Source organism: Canis lupus, chromosome 15 (genome assembly GCF_048164855.1).
Source record: "Canis lupus baileyi chromosome 15, mCanLup2.hap1, whole genome shotgun sequence".
Taxonomy (NCBI): Eukaryota; Metazoa; Chordata; class Mammalia; order Carnivora; family Canidae; genus Canis; species Canis lupus.
The window spans coordinates 46070927-46095020 of NC_132852.1; the positions used below are offsets into that span (position 1 = coordinate 46070927).

Below are 24094 nucleotides of genomic sequence, written 5' to 3' on the forward strand. Positions count from 1 at the left end.
TGGTGTGTGTTGAACTATTTACGCCGAGGTGGTTTGGTTTGTCTTTGCCAAAAAAATCACCCTCTTGTCACTCAAACTGGAGTCTCAAAACTCCAGCTCGTGGGGCAGCTGTGAGTGAGCTGTGCGCGTGCTGGAGTGACTCGCAAGTGTGGGCACAGGTGCCTGAGGCAGGGTGGGGGTGTGTCACTCTTCAGAGCCTCAGCTGCATAAACAGCTCAGGGAAGGGACACGGAAGCCCCATGAGGTGACACGGCAGTCTCACTCACAGTCAAGTGCCATGGTGACCTTTAGAACTTTCCATGAAATATGACACAGTATTTTGCAACCAGCAGGAGAGCATGAGCAACTATGTGCTAACGCGTGTGGCTGCCCCCGCTCAGAGGGGCCCACTGCCCTCTTACATAATGGGATTCTGTTTGGCTCATAGACTTTCAGGGATCTGGGTGCTTTTCAGGTACTATCACATGGTCCTCAAAGGTCTCTGAGTGAATTTTCAGTTGAAGTGTCTTTATTTACTCTTCGCGCATTCCCACAGAGAAGAGGCGACCCCAGATCCCACAGGCCCAGGACGGGGGAACTGGACCCTGTGTCTGATGCCAGCCCTAACCCTGGCCTTCCGTGGGATCCTGGGCAAATCATTTTACTTCTCTGAGCCTCTCTTATTTCTTCAATTGAACAGCAAGGGTTGGCCTCCTACCTCCCCACGTGGCACTTTGGGAAAAGTCTTTATACTCTGTTCAAGTGGAAGGTGTCCTTGACCCCGGGTGTGAGGGCATGTTTGAGGGGTGCGTCTGGGCCATGAGAACCCATCCTGAGGGCACCAAGAGCCTTTAGTGAGCATGGTCTGCAGAGCCTAGGTGGTTCTCTCTCATCCTGGCTGCTTGTGACTATTTTGGTCAGTTCACAGCTGCACATAACACAGTACCCAAGTCACTTCAATGATAAAGTTTTGGGCCTTAAAAATTTTTTTTAATATAACTAGAAATCCCCAGGAAGAGTGGGCATCAGAGTGGATTGCTCCTGTGAATATTCCCTGGACTGCCCAACCTGAGCTCCTGAAGGAGATGGATGGGATTGTCCCAATGACCTGCGTGACCCCATGGGGACCCCCTCACCAGTCAGGGCCCTCTGCTGCTGCGCACAGTTGTGTGTACAGGGATGGATGACAAGGGGAGCTTGGCATCACCCATGCTGTCTACTGCAGAGAGGGGACACGTCCTGGTTGGGGCCACAACCAGAAGCCTGGAAACGGGACCAAGTTATTGGGGCCATGGAGGTCTTATATCTTTGCAGTCACGCCCAGGCTATGGGAACAAGGCCTCCTAGATCACCTGCATCTTGGTGATCACCAGGGTCGCCAGGAGGTGTCACACATCAGAAGTTCATGCACTTGCTAATGCTCGTAGTGTGGAGGGGCAGCAGGCTGCACAGGGAGTTTTCTGGCCCCTGGCCCGTCCTGCTGGCCTGTCTGCCCTCCCTTTGATGTCCCTTCTCCATCTCTCCTATCTCCAGCAGTGCCACTCGTTAGACAGTCCCCTCCACACTCTTGCTGCTGAATGGTTTGCACCACCATTCACCTATGCACAGAGTCCCCTCTGGTAAAATGCACACATGAAGGTAAGGGCACCTGTCCCCCATTGTCACCCTGTGGCCCTGCCCTCTACCTTGCTCACCCTAAGGATGCTGCCTTCGGGGGAGTGCAGACCTTTGGTTGGCCAAGGGCAGGGGATCCATCACAACCGCTTCCCTTGGTTCCAGGGCCTTCTGTCAAGATCACCCCGGGTCAGGCTATGCTGCCCCCATGCTGACTGAGGAGCCCAGACAACAGCCTGCTTGTCTTCCCTGGCCTGCCTCCTGACTCATGAGCCACCTCTAAGAACTCACCCACCTAGTGCTGATTCTGGTTCTCCTAGCAGGTGAGGCTCCCACTACCAGGGAGTCGCAAGAAAAGAAAACACAAACACACAAAATAATGAAGCCAGCACACAGTATGCCATGTCTGCAGGAAGTACTACTCTTCAGGGCTGTTTTATTTTTCTGGTTGTCAGGTGTAGGTTCATAGTTGAAAAACTACAGTTCCAACAACAAAAAACAAACAATGCAACTTGAATTACCCATAATTCCACCCCCCCCAACCTTGTAGAACCTCCGAGTGCTGATCAGGGAGGCCGTGTTCCCTCAGCCTGGGGCAAGTGCTAGGACAGAAGCCATCTCTTGCCCCAGTCACCTGGTCCTATTCCAGCCCCAACGAGTGACTTGTAAAGTATGATCTAGAAAGACCCAGAACCTTTAAAAATACATTTTAAAAGAAGTTCCAGGGACCCCTAGGTGGTTCAGTTGGTTAAGTTGTCTGCCTTAAGCTCAGGTCATGATCTCAGGGTCCTGGGATCAAGCCTACTTCTCCCTCTGCCTCTGGCCCTCTATCTTACTCTCCGCTTGTGCTCTCATGTTCTTTCTCATTCTCTAATACATAATTTTAAAAAAAAAAAAAAAAAAAAGGTTGTTCCATCTTGGTAGCCACTAGTTCCTTTTCTTCCAGCCCTTCCCTTAAAAAAAAAAAGTTCCAAGTATGGAAAGCATTCCATCAGAACATATTCCTGCTGGCTGAATCAGAGCTATGTAAAGCGGTGTCGCTCCCGTTTGTTCGAGACCATCAGCTGGTGGAAACGGTGAAGAAGGGAGTGAATGATCATCTCTCCTGGCCCCTCAGTCAATGTGTTGGAGGCAGGGTCCTTGGTGACTGAACCTCAGTGTGACCAGGTCCCCTCTGCCAGCACATCAGCATTCATCTCTCTGTGGCATAAGAAGCATCCTCTCCAGTTGAAGATGTTGTAGGCACGTGTGAGTCAAACAGGAGGACCCTAGGGGTGAGCGAGCTGATTGTTAAATTATCAGGAATCTTGCAAGACTGTCTGAGCCCCGCTGGTGCCTTGAAATAGGTCATTGTTGAGCGTCTACACCACGGAGTGTGGCCGACCACAAACCTGTCCTCCCCGCCTCCCAAAGATCTGCCCGCTTAGCATTTTCCAGAACACCACTGCCTGTATGTTTCTGAACTCGGGTGTCGCCAGCAGCCTTTTCCTCTGCTCTTGGGTAAAACCGACCCTGGGAAGAACATTTCGAGTGAGGTCAAAAGTCCATGTTGGTGTAGGTGGGGGGTCTCTTTGGGGATTGTGTCTGTCAAGCTGAAAGCTGCCCTTAACCTTCCATCTCAAGCTTTCCAGGATCTGTCCTGCAGGACAGGGAACTGTATGAGCCAAAAACTTTTTGCTGAATTAGACCAAGTCCACTATTTCTTTCCAGAATATTCCGTTACCATCTCAGTAACAAAATAGTGGCCTTGGATGATCTGGGTGATACACTTACCTTCTCTCCGCTTTATGCTCCTCTACAAAGCACCAGATGCTCCTGTTGAGTGAATTCAGACAGTGTAGGGCCCTGAGCTGAGCACAGCAGTGAGTCCTGGCCACGCAGCACTGAGGAAACAGCAGGCTTCCTGCTCCTCTGCCCCGCAACCTGCATGCATCTATGGGGTTGGTGAGCAGGTTGGCCTTGTCTTTCCAGAGCACAGCAAGCTTCTCTGTCAAGTCAGGTGTCATAGACTCTCCACCTGCAGGGCTGGTCCGTATCTCAGGCTGGACTTTCAAACATGGTCCATCTTTCTTTCTCCTCTAAGCCCACCAGCCTGAAGATCAAAAAGTGCCAGTGAGAATAGAGCAGCTTTCCAAAGCACCCCAGTCAGTCCCCAGGGGTCTTCTGCGTCCCGTAACATTCAGCCTAGGGCAATGCCCAGTCTCTTGCTATGCTGGTGGTGAATTTTCCTTGGAATCATATAACAAGGATTCAAGTCTGTGTTCTCCCAACTGTTAGCTGTGTGATCCTGGTCAAGCTACCTCTCTGGCTCACTTTTTTTTTTTTTTTTTTTAATATTTTATTTATTTGAGAGTGAGAGAGAGAGAGCATGAGCAGGGGAGGAGGCAGAGGGAGAGCGAGAAGCAGGCTCCCCGCTGAGGAGGGAGACTGATGTGGGGCTTGATCCCAGGACCCTGAGATCATGACCTGAGCTGAAGGCAGATGCTTAACCCATTGAGCCACCCAGGCACCCCTGTTGTTCATCTTTAAATAAAATGGTATTAATGCCTGCCTCACAGGGTGTTGGGAAGATTGCAGTTAGATAACTGTGAGGTGACCAGCACTCCAACTGGCTTATGGTAGGCACTCAACAAACAGGATTATTATTTTAGTAATTAAAATATAGTTCTTAGAGGACAAGAAAGTCTTTGAATTATTTGTAGCACTAATCTCCTCCATCAGTAACTGTCCTGTACATTTGGTGGAGGTTTAATAACTATTTGATGAGTGAGTGACCAGGAAACAAAGCACAGAACCATCAGGCGCGCCAAAGTCATTGTTTATTTTCCATACGAATTTACACTCCTATTTAGTCACTAAGCTTTGAAATGTTCTCTCTCACTCCATTCTTTATCATATAGTACAAGAATATTATATTGGCTTAGACAAAAACTTTTCATCTTCCTTCTAATCAAGTATGACTCTTTGTTACTGGAACACGTGTTCAGTAGCCTTTTCCTAAAGAAGTTCTGCTTTGCTTTTATTTTTTTAGGTGGATTTTTATTTATTTATTTTTTCTTTTTAAGAAGTCTCTATGCCCAATGTGGGGCTCAAACTCATGACCCTGAGATCAAGAGTCACATGTTCTACCAACTGAGTCATCAGGTGCTCCTGGTTTATTTTGTTTTATTTTTTTAAACATTTTATTTATTCATGAGAGACACAAAGAGAGGCAGACATAGGCAGAGGGAGAAGCAGGATCCCTCTAGGGAGGGCCCTGGGATCCCACCCTGAGCCAAAGGCAAACACTCAACCACCGAGCCACCTAGGCGTCCCTGTTTTTATTTTTACTTATTTTTTTAAAGATTTTATTTATCTATTCACAAGAGACAGAGAGAGGCAGAGACACGGGCAGAGGGAGAAGCAGGCTCCATGCAAGGAGCCTGATGTGGGACTCGATGCCGGGTCTCCAGGATCAGGCCCTGGGCTGAAGGCGGTGCTAAACCGCTGAGCCACCCGGGCTGCCCTTGTTTTATTTTTATTTTTATTATTATTATTTTTTTTATTTAAAAAAAATTTTTTTTTTAATTTTTTAAATTTATTTATGATAGTCACAGAGAGAGAGAGAGGCAGAGACACAGGCAGAGGGAGAAGCAGACTCCATGCACTGGGAGCCTGACGTGGGACTCGATCCCGGGTCTCCAGGATCCCGCCCCGGGCCAAAGGCAGGCGCTAAACCACTGCACCACCCAGGGATCCCCTGTTTTATTTTTAAATCAGGAGAACATTTCACCTTCTGTTAGGAGCTGAATTGATAATACATTTTAAAAAAAAGAAAAAGAAAGAAAAGAAGAAAAGAGAAGAAAAGAAAGAAAAATCTCAGTGGTGGGAAAAGTCTACCTATGCTGTTTTTTTCAGAGTTTAATCTCAGTAAGTATGGGCTACTATTTTTTTTTAAGATTTTATTTATTTATTCTTGAGAGACAGAGAGAGAGAGAGGCAGAGAAGAGACACAGGCAGAGGGGGAGAAGCAGGCTCCATGCAGGGAGCCCAATGTGGGACTCGATCCCAGGTCTCTAGGATCACGTCCTGGGCCGAAGGCAGGCATTAAACTGCCAAGCCACCTGGGCTGGGCTACCATTTTTAACAAGAGATGATCCACTTGTACACTGGGGGACCCAACTAGAGGTGGGTCTTGCAGCTTGTTCTAGGGGCTGTGCTGACCTGGCCTCTTTCCTTTCCTCAGGACCCTCCAACCCTCAAGGCCAACTCAAGCTCTCCCTTCCAAGAGTGGGGGGCACACAATTGCCCCTCCATCCATGTGTGTTGATGGCACTCATGGTCTATACTGGCCACTTGGGATTGATCACATTCTGCCTTTTTTATGCAGTTACTATTGCTTTACAGTTTATCCTTGTTATTTGCAAATTCCTTGAGGGCAAAACTATTTTGTTTGTTCATTCATGCATGCTTGCTACAAATATTTGATCACTGTTTCTGTCCATCAGTCCCAGCAGGAAAGAAAAGGCACACCGAACAGACATTAGAAGTTCAGACTTCTGGACTAGATGAAATCCTAATGTGATCAAATCTTATCTTGATACACAGAAGTAGAAATTGAGGCCCAGAAATGAGAAGTAACTTTTTGAGATCAGAAAGCTAGTCAATAGCACATCCTGTAACTTCCCTTTAATCTAGTGAAGATATCAGAAAAAAAATTTTTTTTTAATTTAAAAATTGGCTCAGGTTGTGATCCCGGGGTCCTGGGATTGAGTCCCACATCGGGCTCCCTGCAGGGAGCCTGCTTCTCCCTCTGCCTGTGTCTCTCATGAATAAATAATTAAATCTTAAAAATAATAAAAATAAAAATTATTTTTCTGTATTGTATTTTTAAAGTTTGGTTTATTAGTTGCAAAACACGTATGGGTTTTTTGTTGTGTTTTATTAGATCAGGGTTTGGCTTAGAAGTGAAGATTAGAATTCTAGCCCTGGTTCTGCCGTTAGCTACAGAACCTTGGTTAAGTCCCAGCCCCTTCCTGAGCCTCAACTTCCCCATCTGTAATGGAAGAAGGCTGGATTAGATCCTTTCTAAAATCTCTGTCTAAAAGCGCTGTCATTCTAGGGGTCCTGAGTGGCTCAATCAGGTTAAATATCTGACTCCTGATCTCAGCTCAGGTCTTGGGCTCAGGGTAGTGAGTTCCAGCTCCATGTGGGGCTCCCTGGGAGTGTGGTGTCTACTAAATAAATAAATAAATGCAAGCTCTGTCATTCTACAATTCTTAACAAGCCCAGGGCTCAAAGTGTGCATTTGCTGAAGAAACCTTCCGGGGAATTCCAGGGGTCCCTGTAGCCCCACCTCACAGGTGATCTCGCATCTCTCATCGCGAAGGAGCACGAGCTGAAATAATAGGTTCCGTGATTTCCAGCCTGGGGACCCGTGGCTCCTCTACCAAGAAGCAGCTGGAGCCTCCTGACCCCGTGGAACCCTGGAACACATGAATCAAAATAGTTGTGTGATGTCATGTCATAATGGGAATGTGCTCCGGCCAATTGGTGCCAAGAATTGTCTGTCCAGGGCGGTTTCCTTTTACAGTCTTTTTAAAGAGACATCTGCAGATCTGCACATGACCTGCGGGCCGGGGCGCCGCTTGCCTATTTAGTCTTGCCTCCTTTTCTGATTTTAAGGAGGAAAAAGCCCTGGAGCGCCTGAGCACTCTGCTGACCTTAGCCACATAAACAAACCCGCGGCAGGTTGTGCCGAAGCGGTGTCTTGCCTACTTAAGGCCAGCGGGCTACTCTGGAGGCGTGCAGGGGGGCAGCTGAGCTCTCCCTCGGAGGAAGGACTGCGCTGGGCTTGCCCTGCAAGTCCCCGGGCTGCCGGCCCTGAGAGGGACCCACCTGTGTGGGCGTGAGGGCCCCTGGCCAGGGCCCCTGGATTCAAGGGCTCCTGTTTGCTGAGGCTGCCGGTGCCCCGTTGCCCCACACCTGCCGGCTGATGCTGCCCCTGCCCTGGCTCCCTGCCACCTGGTGCTGACGCGGGGCTCTGCGGGTCCTGGCATGGTCACATGCCACTGCTCGTGGGGCCACAGCTACTCATGAAGCGCTTCGGCAGTCTCAGGGGGAACAAGAAGCACAAGGATCCAAACCGGAGCACTGAGAGGCGCCAGTCGGAGCCCCATGGCCTTTTTGGTAGGACCCTGCCCTTTGCCCGGTTCTCTGCTGGCCCTGGGCCAGAGGGGGGATGCCCCACAGTTTGTGTGTGTGTGTGCACAGCCTCCTAAGCAGGAGCTGTGTGCGGAACTAACTGCCAGGCGGTAGTTAGAGGACTCGGGTGACAAGGGTCTCCTTGTTGATGGTAATGCTTGCAGTGAACTGCCCGACGCTATTCTGAGACTGTCCCCTCTGTTTTACCACACCTGGCCCGATGGGGTTAGGGAGCAATTGGATTGTCGTTCATTTAGGCAAAACCGGCAGCTTGGGAAAAAGAAAGAATGGGCTGGGACTATTTTGGCTGTTAAAGGTAAAATGTGTGTGGCTAGAGAAGACTAATGTTATGGGTCAAGGGGACAGACCCTAGGCACTGTGGCTGAGTAATCAGACCGATCAAGGGTTAATGTGGGAGGGAAAAGCACCAGCCTGATTTGTGTCCCCTGGGGGAGAAGTTTGCTTTGTGGTCTCCCTGGCTTCTGGGACCTGCCTCAGCTTCTCCACACACAGGGAGGGGAACCACTGTGACCAGGACAGGTGGGGGAGCGTCTGCAATTCAGCACTTCCAGTGACCTGTGGATTTGGGGTAGGTTTTCCCTCTGGCTGGCTGGCTGGTGCGGCAGGTAGATGCCAAAGCAGTCTTAGCTCCCAGAAGCCTGGCTAAGTAAGACCTGCCTACTCAAAATTAGATGGCAGGCTTCTTCGTTTTAAGTTCCTGGTGGCTACTGCCTGTCTGCCGTGGGATGTTCCTGAGCAACAGGGCCACACGTACATCCCAGAGGTTGTGAAGATGGGGGAGGCTGAGCAGTGCCTTAAATTGTGTCTCTTGAGTGGAATGTGACATGGTGTCAAAAACAAAAAACAGTCCTCGTGCGTCGTAGTAGAGAAATGACTTTGGCAAAACATCTCAAACAGATGGATATAAAACTTGCTGACTTCGCTTGCTAATCCAATTTAACCAGCTACTTCCAGAAAGCCTCTGGCGGCCCCAGTGGGAGGCTGGTGACCCTGGGGAGTGTGACCAAAGGACACAGCATCCCTGGAACCAGGGAGTTTTCAACCTTGTGAAAGATCAGGAGTAGTGTGTGATAGGATGCTATAGTGAGGTTAGGTAGGAGCATGACGCATGCCCCTGCCCCGGAAAGGAATGGCAGATGTCTTGGACTTGAGTCATAGGTGTGGTTTGAAAAGAAGACTCTTTTTAAATAATAAAGTAATAAACACTCATTTACCTTGGAATTAAATCCAAACCCAATATTTAACTAAAAGTCTCATTTTGCTAATGGGGATGGGCAGACCCATTATTAAAAGCCTATTATTTGCCAGACTGTGATTTCTCCTCTTGCACTTAAAATTTGGCTGTCATCATATCTCTTATGCTTCGGAGATAAAAAATAATATTTGAATGTCGATTAAGTTTTGTCAGTGCTCACATGCAAATGCCAGCTCTGACTGGGGTCAGGAAAATCAGGGCTCCCTCCAGAACCTCCCTCAGGGGCTTGGGAAGCAGGCTGAGGTGCTGGAGGTGGCCAAAGCTCAGGCATCCAGGTCTGTGGCGTGTCCTGATTTTGTTAGTCTCCATGTGCAAGGAGCCAAGAGCAAAGCCTGATGGCAGGTGTCGGCCCCTCTGACAGTGCCAGGCAGGGAGATGCTGAATGAAAAAACAGCACAGTGTCCACTGGACATCCCCTGCCCTCCGTGCCTCACTAACCCTCAGCCACCCCTCAGGACTCGGCTTAACCATCCCTCCTGTAAAGTCCGGTCACCTGTTCTGTGATCTCCTGGCTCCTCAGGGACAGCAACGTGTCCCCAAGGGCGCGCCCCATCTGTCATTCTGACCCTATCACACATTCTCACTACAGAACTGCTGGTTATGGGAGGCACTGCTCCTGGTTGATAAGCAGGTATATTGCTTTGGGATTCTTGTTTTCTGAATTCCCTTTCAGCCGTCCTGATCCACTCTTTCCGACGGTTATTCCTGAAGCACAGAGTTTTAGAGGAAGTCTCTTGTGCCCCCCAAGAAAGCTTCCATGAGGGTGATGACAATGTCCTGTGCTTGAGCTCCGTTTCCCTCAAATCAAGAACACTCAGGTGGTCAGCTTGGGTCCTCGCCCTCCGGGACCATGCCTGCTGTCCTGGGAGCCATTCACCATGTCCTCAGCTACAGCTGAGGGTAGAGCTGTTCCTCCTGGAACAAGGCACACTCTGTCTCACTGGCTGGTTTTCCTGCAGTTCCTCAGGCTGAGACACATCATTGCTGCACCTGTGTGTGCACGTACACCCGTGCACACACTCGCACACATCTGTCTCCACAGCCTCCTGATTGGCCAGAGCAACCGAATCAGGCCATGGCTGGTCAGCAATCACAAAGTCCATTTGTATTTGCCTGGATGGCATTTTGCTTTGCAGGTGCTTGACTCTCCTTGGTATTTGGAACCTTCAAGACTTGTGATAAAACACCCTGAAAGTTCAGATTCATGAAAAGCTCATCCGTTTTGGCCTCAGAGTTTAGTGCCTTCCCAGCTCCCCTGCAAAGTGAGTCAGGCACCTCAGGTTTTCATGCTCTGTATGATGAGGAAGCGATGATTTTGACTTTCCAGCCTCTCTGGCCCACAGACATCCAGATTATGTCGACAAAGAGCCTGTGGCAATAATAATAAAAATTGTAAAAGGAAGACTAGGAAGGATTATGCTAGACGAGATAGACTAGAATTGGCTGCAGCAACTTTACCCTCTGCAACTAGAGGGGAGTAATTAAAAGATGTGTGTACTTGGAGTCTTAAGGGATCCCTTCTGGGGACCCCTCTGGAGATAGGAAGCCAAGGAGTGCATCCAGAAGCTGGCGCTCTGTCCCTGTGCTGCAGGGGTACCTCAGTGACCCTGAAGACCAGAACATCTGATGCGTCTTTGCTTTACAGAGAGCCTCCCCTTCCCATTAGTCTTCTTCAGGATCCATGTACAACCACTTCTGGAAAAAGTTCCAGAGTTCCTCATGCCCAGGTGCACTCATGCCCCCACACTGCCAGGCCCAGCTCTCTGCAAACGGAGCTGCAGCGGGCATGGTACTTGGGGGAGTGTCCCTGGCCCTTGGCCTCGAGCAGCGGGCCTGGCTGGAAAGTGGTGTCTGTGGTCTGTCCTGCCTCCCGCAGCCTGTCCCCCTCTGCTCCCTGCCCATCCCTCCGTGGCCTTCGTGCAACTGCGGTCACCTCGAAAGACACCAGTGTTCATTCAGTCTTTCGTTCAAACACACATCTTTACCTCTCTGTCATGGACGTTTTCAAGCATATAGAGAAGTAGGGAGAACAGTGTCACATTCCCATCCTCAGGTTCAGCTATGCTGGGTGCTCTGACAGTCTCACCAGTGTCTGGGGTGCAACAGTGAGCAAGACACCCACCACCCCTAGTGAGGCAGACCCCTGAGATGGTTTCTTAAATTGTGGTAAGGTAAGATTTCCCACCTTACCCACGTCTGAGTGCACAGTTCAGTGGCAGTAAGTACATTTACATTGTTGTGCAATTACCATCCCCATCCATCTCCAGAACTTTCCATCACACCCACCTAAAACTCTGCACCCATCAAACAGCCCCTCCCATCCCATCCTTCCCAGCCCCTGGCACCTGCCTTTCAACTTCCTGTCTCTATGAATTGAGTGCTCTAGGAACCTCACACAAGTGGAATCACATGGTACTTGTCCTTTGTGGCTTGTTCAACAGACAAGTGAGCCTTCATTTGCGATGCCAGGCGGTGGTGAGTGCAGTAGAGGAAGGTCTACTGGACCTCTACAGGAGGTCTCCTCGGCCCAGGCTTGAGAGACACGAGGAGGCAGGCCATGCCGACCCCTGTGTGCAGGTCATTCCAGCCAGGTGGAAGCCTGAATGCTGAGGAGGGACACCTTGCTGTGTTCCAGGAGCAGCAAGAGGCCAGTGTATGGACAAAAGGAGGCAGACCCAAGTGCTCAGTGGGAGACCAGGTGGGAGGGTGAGCTCGGGCGGCCAGGTTATTCACTGTCGTGTTGATGTGCAGAGGACTTGAGGTCGTATCTGCTTGAGAGGGAGCCCCTGGAGGCCAAGGAGAGCCCTGATGGGCCCTGAGGGCTGGGCTTTCCCTACGGCCACCCTGGGACTGCAGCCCCCACCCTGCCTCTTTGTGGGCCTGGTGCCCACCTGGAACCGCTCAGCCCTGGCTCTTATTCTCTTTGCCAAATTTGTGCTCGCTCAGAGGACTCCTGTAGATACAGCATCTCATCTGCAAAGATGGGGTGTTCAGGGTGTGTGTGTGGGGGGTCCTTCAGAGTCCGTAGCAGTCAGGGATGGAGGCCTTTAGGATTACAGGAGGGCATTTCATGGTGTTTCTGGAGCAGCACACAGTGTAGGAATGCCCATCTCAGCTAGAAATCAGGAGAGAGAGGCCTGGCTCGCTGGCCCCCTTCCATCCCACCCTGCGCCCCTGCTGGAGGAGCTCTTCATTCCTCTCCCTGACTCCCCTGGGCAGCCGTTACCATGTGCTGCTTGGCGGTCCCTGGACACGGGCCCCTGGTTGACAACAGGTGGAAGGCATGGCCCGGCTGAGGGCTTCCTGAGAAAATCTCAGTTAAGCACTTCCGGATTCATCCTCTCTGCAGGCTCCCTGGATCACTCAGCAGGGCAGGTGGTCACCACCCCTCAGGCTGGCGGGAGGCACAGAGGCTCGGGGTGTGCGTTCCCTCGGGCTGTGTGCTCCCCTGCTCTGTCCTTTGGCTCCCCATCTGTGTGGTGACCCCAGGGTCTCGGAGGAGGACTGGGGGAGACAGTGGTGGCTGGAACTGTCACTCTCCATGCCCCTTCCTTTCTCAGTCCCAGCAGGACAGAGGGGAGCATCCTGGCAGCAGGCTGAGTGACAACAGAGACAAGGAAATGGGTGCTCATGGGCTCCAAGAGGTTAGGTAGCGTGTAAGCAGTATGGATCCCGGAGCTGCTGTCCTCTGGGGAGCCCTGGTCTGACGCTGCACAAATGATGCTGGCACCACAGGTATCTGATAGGCAGTGAGATGAGATTGCAGGGCCGGCGGAGTACATAAAGAAGTAAGGGAGAAAGAACACTCAGGAAAAGGGGGGATTTAAACACAGTGAGTCTGGACAGTGGTAGAGAAGCGTCCTATGGCTCGGTGACTCGGCTTAGGGCTGGAATAACTGGCTGGGGTCAGACAAACCCTGATGCTCCATTATCCAGAACCTCCCAGAGGGACCTGGCCTGTGGTGGGTCTTAGGGCCCAGGAGCCTGGGCAGCCGAAAGCATTGTGTGGGCTTCTTGCTTCTAGATGAAATCAAGAAGTTGGTACATTTAAAGAGCGGGATGAAGTCTGTCTTCAAGTAATAGTTTGTCTTTAATGATTGAGAAGAAAAAACATACAAGGTCCAAATGCTCTCAAGCACCAGCCCTTGGATGTTCCTTGAGGGCCTACGTGGCTTCTTGTCCCACATGTCCCTGGGCCCAGGCCTTGGCCCTTCCCTGGCTGGCCTTCACAGGTATCCCATGACAGGGGTAGTGGTCCAGAGTGTAAGCCCCCAGGAGGGCGCGTGTGCCCTCCCAGCTAGGCCCCAGGTCACAACTATGCCTGGCCTGAAGAGTCCAGTGTGAATAGTGGCCCCAGAGCCATGCAGTGACGGTGGGCCTGGAGAAATCCCTGGCTGTGAAAGTGGGTCCACAGGTACCTGGTCTTGGGGCTCCAGAGCAAGAGCACTGCTGGGAAGGAGGGAGTAGAAGGCTCAAGGCAGGTTCAGAAGCCAGTTTGGGTCACTCAGATCACTGAAATGCTTGGCCGAGCCCCATGTTAGGTTAAAAGATGGAACACGAATCAGCTAATGCCAAGGATTTCATCAAGAACAGGAAACAAGTGGTGAAACTACTAGGACCCAGCCAAGACTGCGTTCCATCTCTCTATCACTTTTGTATCTATAAACCAGATCACCTACAGCCCCTTCCTCCTCAGAAACACAGCTTTGCTGGGAGACAAGGCTGGACCCAGCAGAGAACAGGACCCCCTGAGCTTCAGATGGCAGGCCTGGCACCTGCTGTCTCTATACTCAGTCCCTGGGAAGGCCTTGGGAAGCCCCTTCAGGGCAGATGCACTTCCATCAAAAGTTTCTGGGAAATTTTGGTTAGTTGGAATGAACACGTATGTCCCTTGAAGCTTTTCTGTTGGCAGTTTACTGTGTATATACGTTGGGAAACCTTTTAATGTCTGCCAGTATGGAGCAAAGAAGGAAAAAGAGAAAGGCCTCCTGTAGATGATGGGGAGATGTATTCTCAAACGGAGGGTTTACGGGAGCCTTCATTGGGGTTTCCACAGGAAAGGCAAGGCCAGGCAGGGTTAGCGGCTTCAGAATTGGCTAATTTGAATATTTCCAGTAGGCTGTGGGGGTGTCAGGCTGTCTCTGGTTGTTGGTCCCTGGCCCTGGGTGGTTAGGCCGGGGGTTGGGAGGGGGTGCAAATCATGCCTTCTGAGTGTAAGAACCCGAGGAGAGGTACTGAGTAGGGGCTCTGGATTGGTCTGTTTGCCTATGGAAGGCATGCTCTGTGTAAGAATTGGTGGCCCTGGGAGGGGCAGCCTCTCTCCCATGGGTGAGGACTCAGATTTCAGAACAAGAACACAGAAAATCAGAAAATATAGTTCGTATCTGATCGCTTTCCCATATTTCTGACTCCTCTTTACCTTTTACTTCCAAGTGTTTTCAACTCTGCAGGGGGACAGTCTGGCTTCCTTGAGAGCTGAGCCTCCAGCACCCAGGGTCCAGACACCCTGGCTCCTGGGCCTTGCATACCCGGCTTCCCCTTAGGCTACTTCCCTCTGGGGGGCGGGTTTCTGCCTTTCCTTTCAAGGACACGGTCTTTCGAGTATGGGGCACATGTCTGGTGCCTGTGGGCCAAGGTGAAGGGCTGTGTGTCCTCAGTGGGGTTTCTGTAGGCCGCAGAAAGTGCCATGTGAGCATCTGGGGGTGAGGGTGCAGGTGCCGCCATGAACCAACCACGTGCCTGGCAGGCAGGCGGGCAGATGGCAGGGATGCTTTGTGGCCGCCTGGTGTGGAGTCTGTGCCCTTATTTCTGTAAGAACGTGATGGGAAGGTGTGGCCTGGCCAGAACCTTCCTCAGGAGATGTGGAATAGATGGTCTGAGTCCAGCTTGCCTCCATCCTGAGGCCTCCCTGAGCCTCACCGCCCTGACTCCCACTGGGCACAGCTCCTCCACTCGGCCTGCGCCCTCACCTTGGTTCTCTGCCCCACCTTGGCCCCCTGCATGGGCATCACTGCCTCTTCTGGTGTCTGCATGTCCCGCTCCATCTCCGTTGTTTACTCTGTTGAGCTCCAGCCATAGCCTGTGGGATGTGGCTGCAGGCGACACAGTGGGGAAGCACACAGACTTTGAGCAAACACGTAACAATAGGTCCCAAAAGCGTAGGATGAAGGATGATAAACGTTAAAGGGTAAACTGAGATCTTGTCAGAAGGGTCCAGTGGGGGCTGGGGCCAGGGAGGGGAGGGTGGCTCTAGGCTGAGGTCACCAGCTGGGTGTCTAGTGACAGGGGAGGAGTGGGAGGGGAGCCACGAGGGGTCCAGGCCTGCTGTGTCAGAGGCCCTTAGCATGGCAGCCCAGAGCTCAGGGGAGTGACACAGGTGTCTCAGCACTTGGAAGGTCATCCCGGGTGGCACCCACCCAGCACAGCGCCCCCGCATGCATGCTGGGCCCCAACCTGCTCCGGATGTTCCCGCTGAGATCCACGAAGCCTCACAGGAGGTGGGTCCCCGGGGCCACCTAGAAAAAGCAGGTTTTCTCCCAAACAAGAAACAGTGGAGCTCTGCTGGAGGTTTCCACTGTGGAGCTCTGCATTGTTCAGGTGGCTCAAGGGTGCCGAGTGCCCAGAGAACCGTGGCCCCCAGGGAGTATGCCCTCATTCCAGGCTGATAGAAAAGACGATGCCAGGACTCACCAAACTCCTCAGGGGTGGAGACTGTTCTCTGCCCCTGACAAAATCCGATTGTTGCCCACATTTGTGACCCGCCCCCTCCTCAAGAACGGGACCTGGTTCTCAGTCTGTGGCCTGCACAAAGCTTGCAAGGACCCGTGACAGTGTTCTTAAGGGAGCTGCAAAGTGGCATGTTGTTTAGGCTTATGGGAAAGACTCGTAAAAGAGGGGAACAGTGGTTCCCCATTGCTCCCCTTTCCTTCCACCTGCCTTGAATGCAGGTGTGATGACTGGAGCTCTGGCAGCCATCTTGGACCCTAAGGTGACTGCTGAGGACAAAGATAAGGACTCGGGACCGTGGAATATAGAGACAGGAGTTGGGGTTACCATAGAGCTCTGGACGGCTTACCTGCCACACACCTCCTTTGTGTGAAAGGAGACTAAACCTCTCCATTGCTGAAGCCACTATGATTTCAGATTTTTCCGTAAAATAGGAGAACAAAATCCTCACAGGTAGAACCTAATGTGGAACTTGATCTGTGCTGGACACTGAGTAGTTACTGGAGGACCATGCAAGTGATCTGTGAGCTTCTCCCTACACATAGGTGTTGCTCCTCCAGAGGAGGACACTGAGGCACAGTGGGAGGGGGTGGCCCATGCTGGGAGGAGGGCCCTGTCTCTGAGGCATGCTACTGACCTTGGTTAAGCTCCATATTCCCTAGAGCTGTGTGTTCAGTATATGCAAGAAGACTCATTCTAAGAAAATGCTGATATTCTAAACTTACACTGAAAAAAATGAGACCCGTTGATGCTTTATATAAATAAGTCATTTTCTTGAAATTACTGTATCCCTTTCTGTGGATTTAAAATATGGCTTAGTGGGACATCTGAGTGGCTCAGTGGTTGAGCATCTGTTTTCGGCTCAGGGCGTGATCCCAAGATCCAGGATCGAGTCCCACATCGGGCTCCTTGCAGGGAGCCTGCTTCTCTCTCCGCCTGTGTCTCTGCCTCTCTCTCTGTGTCTCTCATGAATAAATAAAATCTTTTTTTAAAAAAATAGGACTTAGTTTGAAAAGATTCCACCATGGAGAGAGATGGGTATGATGGGAGGCACGCTGGCAGCTTTCAGACCAGCCCTTTGGGCCTCATGTTGAGCCTGAAAGTAGGCCGTGCAGTCTGGACTCTGTACGAACCAGGTTTTGACACATTTCTTTTCTGATGTGTATCTGGTTGTACATCATTAGATAAGCCAGAAACCCCAAGGTAATCTGTCAGATAAATGTATGTACTATTATGTGTGTTTAGCCGGGTGCTAAAAATGAGGTGAGAGATCCCTGGGTGGCGCGGCGGTTTGGCACCTGCCTTTGGCCCAGGGCGCGATCCTGGAGACCCGGGATCGAATCCCACGTCGGGCTCCCGGTGCATGGAGCCTGCTTCTCCCTCTGCCTGTGTCTCTGCCTCTCTCTCTCTCTCTCTCTCTCTCTCTCTCTCTCTCTCTCTATCATAAATAAAAAAAATAAAAATAAAAATGAGGTGAGCATATGAGATGTGGCTCACGGCTGCCTGTGGTCTGGCTGGGCCTAAGGACACCTGCCTACAGGGGAGGCCCCGGGATGGGCGCTGGTGCTCAACGCTCTGGGGCTTGGGCAGAGTTGGGCTCTCTTTGCACTGGACCTGGGTGGTGAGGCTGAAGTGATGGAGACGGCGGGGGGGGGGGGGGGGTGGGCAGTCAAAGAAAATTCTAGAAAGAAAATGGTGCCAGGTTTGACAGAACCTAGAATGCCAGGCTGGGGCTTCCAGAAGGGGTGTCAGCCAAGGAGGGTATTAGAAGAGGGTCCAGAGGGAAGAGCCAGGGCCTCCGCAGCAGCTTCCCTTGGCCTCCCCTGCCCCGCCCCCCCAGGAGAGGGGCCTGCAGGTGTTTCCAGCCCCTGGGGCAGCCCCTACCTCACACCTCCTGCCACCTGTGTTCGGGCTGCCCTGTTGCTCTGAGGTGGGTGTCTCTGGGCAGATGTCTCCCTGCACTGATGTGTACAGGGCCCTGGTCGCCAGCCTTGAGGCACAAGTAGGAGACCATGCAGCAGCCAGCCAGGTGCAGGAGGGAGTCATGTGGTACAGTAGAGGGAGGCCAGTGTGAGAAGGAGCTGGTGCTGGGACATAGCCAGGACCTTGAGTGCTGACCTGGGTGGTAGGGACATCACTGTGAGCTATTAGGGATGGTCTCACATGATTTGGCTCTACAATGTTTTATATCCAAGAACTCTGTTAAGGCAGGTAGAGGGGATGGTGGAGGGGTGTTCCCATTTCACAGATGGGAGAACTGAGGCCAAGAGACATGTCAGGCACACACGGCAGTCTGTCAAGGGAGATGAGTGTCTCAGGCCTCTGCAGGCAGCGTTGGCCCCGCGATTCTGGGCACCCTTTTCATAGAGCTTCCCTCTATTGAATATGTGCGAGGCAGGCCACCTGTACCCCCTTGGCTGCAGTAACACTCAAAGCCTCCCTTTCTCTGCCACATTCTTCACCCACACTCTGGCTGCTGCCCCAGGCAGTCTGTGAGCCATGGGGATGCTCCTGGGTGACTCAGCCTGGTCACAGTGCAGCCAAAACTGATCAGAGGAGAAACAGAGGTGGCCATAGTCTCCAGATGACCTCAGAGCAGCTGTGGCCAGGACCTGAGTAATGGTCTTGGAGGGGACCCCAGGAAGACGAGCTGTGTCTCAGGTTGGCACCTGTGGGCCAGGAGCCCTCAAGGTGCGCCCAGCCTGGGGGTGATTGCCATTGCCTACCAAAGCCTGTCCAGAGTCCCCCTTCCCAGCTACACCAGCCTCCCTTCTCCTGCGTAGTCCCACAGCAGAGCTCCTGTGGCTGGTGGTAGATCACCTGGAATCACCCTGTCCTTAGGTCCAGGCCTGGCACTTCTGTCCCTGGACTAGTAACCAGACAGGGCTTGAGTCCACTGCTCTTAGAAGGTCTCAGCACCCACACACAAACCGACCTCCGGTACTGCGTCATTGATACTTGATCAACAATGCAACACTGACTTTTGAAACCTTGTCAATGTAGACTTTACTAAAGTGGAAGCCTAGGGAAACATGTACGAATCCTATAGGATTTGCCTATAGGTCGCAAATTTGCAGTTTGAACAGGTTTGTGTAACTCAATGCACAGATCGAGGACAGAGCCTCACGAGAGCACCCCAGAAGCCTCTCCCACACTCCCTCTGGGGCACTTCCCCTCCGAGATCAGCATGGTCTGGTGTGGAATGTTCTATCATGGGTCCAGACACGATTTGGTTTTCACCATCTGGCTGCTTTCCCTTGCTTGTTGTGAGATGTGGCCCGGCTGCTGCCATAAGCTACTGTTCACCCTCTTCAGTCGCCAGAGGAGGAACACCCGGTCCTCTGCACAGACGGTAACTCCTCCACCCACCTGTCTGGAGGGACATGGGCGGGTTCCGGTTTGGGGCTCTGACCCAGTCCCACTGTGAGTGTTCTTGTACGTTTGCACACCTCTGTTGGACACGTGCAAGGACTGCTGGTCATAGCGCACATACGGGGAGTCCCGGTTGATACCTCAGCTGTATGTGCAGCACCCCTCTCCCAGGCTAGTCTCTAAGCAGAGGCCATGTCTGCACTTTTTTTTTTTTTAAGATTTTATTTATTTATTCATTAGAGACAGAGAGAGAGAGAGGCAGGGACACAGACAGAGGGAGAAGCAGGTTCCACGCAGGGAGCCCCATGTGGGACTCGATTCCCGGACCCGGGATCACGCCCTGAGCTGAAGGCAGACGCTCAACCACTGAGCCCCGCAGGCATCCCCATGTCTGCACATCTCCACACCTCCTCACCTGGTGCCCTGCGCTCACCATCGACTCCTTCCGCCCATCATCTAGCTCTACGCAGACACAGGTGCTTTCCCTCACCTGGTGAATTGGGGCACAGCATCAGTCCCCCAGGGAAGCAGTGAAAGGCAGTGCCCGGCACCCCACGTCCTGCCTGGCTCCCCCGCCAGCAAGCACTCGGGCTCAGCCTCTTCACTGCACACTGAAGCACTGCAGGCGGGGTCCCTGGTGGATCCGGGAGGAGCCTCCCATCTCTAAAGCTGTGTGCTTCCCGGGGCTCGGCGTTTGGGATTTATTTATGACTGGGAACTGTAGCAGGACCTGGTTTGTAACCACCAGCTGTCGCTATAGCAACTTCTCACTTACAGCAGCCTCTATACTAAAAATAGATCACCTCATCCCTGGGATAGAAAAACCAAAGGAAATCAAGGTGGGGGAGGGCCCAGCCTGCTCAGCTGCGAGTCCCCAGACAGATTTCGAGGTGTGTCTGGTGTAGCTGTTCGGACCTTTTTACCCGCCCCCCCACCCCCAGCCTAAAAGCAGAAAGGCCTGGGATGGGATGGCCAGTCCCCTGCCAGCGTTCCCGGGGCCACAGGGGCACAGAAGCCTCCCCTGCTTAGACCTCATCTGTCTTCTACTTTATACAAATCACAGGATTTAATACTGAATTATTAACAGTCGTTCCGGGTGGGCCTTATTCTATTATTAATCTTAAATTTTAATTCTTCTGTGGGATTGTAAACATTTTTCAAGGTCAGGGACTTAATTATCAGGGTGATACAAGACCTGAAAATCCTGTCCTCTATGAAAAGGAGTTGAAAGAGTTGGTAACGTTGGCAGGGGCAGGAGTGAGCTTAGCAAGGGGTAGGAAGAGCCTTCCAGTGGTTCAAGGGGTGGGATTACCTCGTTCTCATCCTGTAGGAAAACAGAACTCAGCTTCACAGGAGAGAAATATTCACTACCATTCCCCGCATGAAATATGTGCATTTTTAAAATGCATTTTGTTCTGTCTTAAAAATCTAAAAACTAGGGATGCCTGGATGGCTCAGTGGTTGAGCATCTGCCTTTGGCTCAAGGTGTGATCCCAGGGTCCTGAGATCGAGTCCTGCAGCAGGCTCCCCATGGGGCCTGATCTCTGTGTCTCCCTCTGCCTCTCTCTCTGTGTTTCTCATGAATAAATAAAAAATCTTTTTAAAAAAATAAAGTCTTCTAAAAAAAAAAACAAAAACAAAAACTAAAATAAAATGTCAAATGTTCAAAAGCCTGAAAGAGTTCCCCGTAATCACAAGCATCTATGGGGCCCCAGTATCTTTGTGGAAGGACAGTGTTCTGGAGGGGGCTGCTGCAGGAAGGGGACACCCACCTGGACAGGGCTGAGCTGAGCCCGCTAGGGTGTGGCTGGCAACCCTCCGAAGGTGAGCACCCTGCCCTCACACAGTGGGTGCTCAGCAACGCCAGTCACTACAACAAGGGCACGTTTTTAAACATTGGATGAAAGATTTATGGAGACCTTCTCAAGGCCCTGGCTCTGAGATTCAGGTGAAATAGAGCATGGATATGGGTGACAGTGAGAAGTAAGTTTGAAATGGGAGTGGTTGGGCCAAAGGTACTAGAAGTAGCCCTCTGGGTCCAGCTCAGAGGCAGGTGGGGGCACCTGGGCTGCTTGGATTTGGACCTTCCCAGGGACTCCCCTCTCTGAGTCACTGGAACTGACTGCCCATGAGCCACACATGGTAGCAACAAGTGATAACGCCCCTCTTTATTTTTGTTTTGTTCTTGCATTTTTTTTATATTGGGGTAAAAAAACAAACATGTAACCATGAAATTTACCATTTATCTATTTTTAAGCTACAGGTCTGTGGCATTGATAACATTGGCGTTGCTGTGCAACTGCCACCACCATCATCCCCAGAACTTTCTTCCTGCCCTTCTGAAACATAAACATCCATTCTCTGGCCCCTGACCTCTGGCACCTCCCCCCCCCCCCCCATCCTCTGTCTCTGTAAATTTGACTGTTGTAGTAACTCATGTAAGTAGAGTCATGCAGCATTTGTCCCTTTGTGAGTAGCTTATGTCGCTTAGCACGGCATCCCCAGGGTTCATCCGTGTTGTGTGTGTCAGGATTTCCTTCCTTTGTTGGATGGCACAGTATTCCGTTGTATGTGGATACCAGTCAGCAGATGTGGTCATCTCTCCCCGCCAAGACTGCAAGCCCTGCAAGGCAGCAGTGGGCCTCGTCACTGGCAGCCTGGTACCAGACTTGTGGCGCTGACTTCGTGTACAGTGAAATGAGCCCCGCTGCTGCCTGTGCACCCATAGGCGGGAGAGCCTCCCGACACCCACTGGAGACCAGCTTGAGTTATCACTGGGTTATGGGGCCCCCATGGGAACCCGAGGGGCAGCCACCTGCAGTGTGATCTGAGGGATACAGTGACTGGCCCCAGGTCCCCAACATCTGACTTTGCAAAGGTGCAAGTTTCAGCTCAGGTGGCCTGCATGTGGATCCTGGCATCATCTGCTGTTCCATTATCCTTCCCAGAGGCCTCTGTGTCTCTTCAAGCCCGTCCAAATTGGCATTTAGCTGCTGAACACCAATTAGCCAGTCACACAGAGCAAGGCACTGGGGATGGAAGAGGTTAGTGACTCTGGGTTAGGAGATGTGCAGGGGGTTAGGACACTGGCGTTGGCCTAAGGAGGTGGCCTGGGAGCATGAGGTCCTTAGGAAAAATGGTTGAGAAAGACCCAGGAAGCCTGGGGTGGGGGGTGTGGTTTGGGGAGCAGGGCAGTTGGGACATAGAGACAGGCCTGGCATTCATTGCAGGTGAGTGAGGACCAGCCTTCTAAGGGTTCTTGCAGGTTTTCCGGACCTGGGAGACTCTGAGAAGAACAGCCCATGGGAGAGTCACCTCTTTCCATGAGTGCATTGCCTACAGGAGCAAGGCTGAGTGGCTCACTCAGTGGAGATGCTCACTCCTGGGCTTGCCAAGAGGTTGCAGAAGATCTCTGGGGGCAGGGAGCTGGTCAGAGGATTCAGAGGCTTTGGGGGAGGGGGAAGGGCTCTGCAGGTTGTTTGGTATGGCTGGCTGAAACATGGACCCAAAGGTGGCCAACACTAAATGGAGTTGAAATGCCAGGCCTGCCATGGGACACTCCAGAGGAAGGGGATCTAAAGGCTTCGGGACATTGGACTGTGAGAGTAAGACCTGCTCACCACCCTCCAGTCCCACCCCAAGTAGAATCCAGAGGACGTACTCCTCATCAAGATGGTGACAGATAATTTGTAAGGGGAGCCCCAGCATCTTGGCAAAGCAATATGGTCACTCCTCTCCAAGGGTCAGAAATTATAGTGGGAAGTGGTGCCACTGCCTTAGAAATCCTAAATGTAAGGGGGACAGTTGGATCCCAGGTACCAGGGGCCAAGTGGCACCACTTAATCACCAAAGGCAAGATGGACTTGGTTACCGTTAGGGACAGCAGAGCAAAGCAGCAATGGGAAGAGCCTGCCTTACACAGAGTAGGGTGTCGGCTGCTTCATGGTGCTAGTCCCAGGAGTGAGATACAGGGAAGCCTGCTACATTCTTATCTGTATATGTGGGCATGTTCTAGGTCAAGTGAACGAAAATCTAACTGGAATAATAGAAACAGTCGGTTCCCAGACCCGAGCCAGTGTAGACCCAGAACCCCTTGAATGAAGGGAAGTCCAGGGTCCCTGGAGGAAGGACCCCAGTACACAACCCAAAATATGTGCTGCCCCTCTTCTTTCTGGCCTGCCTGGGGGGATCATAAGCTTCACCAGGGTGGCTGTGCATTGGCCAAAGGAAATGATCCAATGCTTCAGAGGTGACCCGACCCTGACTCAGAATTGACGTCAACCCCAAGAGCCCCTGCATGTCTCAGCAGGTGCTTGGGGGAGAGAAGGAGCCAGTGACTCCAGCACAGAGCTTCTGCGGCTCCCCCTCAGTGGAGGGTGGAAGCCTTTCCTACCCACAGTTCTTGGCTTCCCTGTGTCTGCAGGCAGAGACCCGAGGGAGGAGGGGGAGGGCAGGATGTGGGGCTGGGGAGGCAGGCTCAGAAGTGGGGACCTGGTCAGAGGATTCGGAGGCTTTGGGGAAGGGAGGAATGTCTTTCCGTCACCACCTGGGGCCTGTGTCTTATCAGTTTGGGTGTGCTAGCAGCACATCCATAATAAGAAAGTGACGGCCCCCGAGCCGGGACTGGTGTTGAGCTGTTGGCTGACAGTGGGATGGCCATGGTGCTGGCTGAGAAGCCCGTGGAGGCCGGGCTGCTGTCTCCGTGGGTCCCACCAGAACCTCACTCTTTCAGGATGGAGGGAATTCTGTGTTCTCCCTGCCTGTTAACCATTTGCGTTCCTTTATCACAGCAAAGCCCCCTTTCCAGGGAGAGATGAGCCACTAGGGAAGCAGGAGGTGCAAGGACTGAGAGAAGGTTCTTTCCCAGGGGTAGGTTTTAATGCTTGAGGGAGAAGGAAGCTGAGGGTGGGATGTCCTTGTGTCCAGAGGAGAAGCCATGATGCC

General features: G+C 52.0%; 1 protein-coding gene and 1 long non-coding RNA gene across 8 annotated transcripts in view; one reads left to right on the top strand and one right to left on the bottom strand.

The window, feature by feature from the left end:
* The window catches only part of PRKAG2 (protein kinase AMP-activated non-catalytic subunit gamma 2), a 265070-nt gene that overhangs the window by 108744 nt on the left and 132232 nt on the right, over window positions 1-24094 (top strand). For 2 of the 7 annotated variants that reach the window (XM_072776915.1, XM_072776916.1), the window contains exon 1: window positions 7158-7761. The exons of the other annotated variants lie outside the window; for them this stretch is intronic. In XM_072776915.1, the coding sequence (XP_072633016.1) occupies window positions 7638-7761 (124 nt within the window). In that variant the 5' untranslated portion in view covers window positions 7158-7637. Of the gene's footprint in view, window positions 1-7157; window positions 7762-24094 lie in introns of those variants that run through there. 7 annotated transcript variants of the gene reach the window in all.
* LOC140605019 (uncharacterized) lies at window positions 1994-7058 on the bottom strand. Its single transcript, XR_012007815.1, has 3 exons — window positions 6929-7058; window positions 3367-3685; window positions 1994-2861 (listed from the first exon to the last, which is right to left on the bottom strand). It is a non-coding gene; the product is annotated as an uncharacterized lncRNA (long non-coding RNA).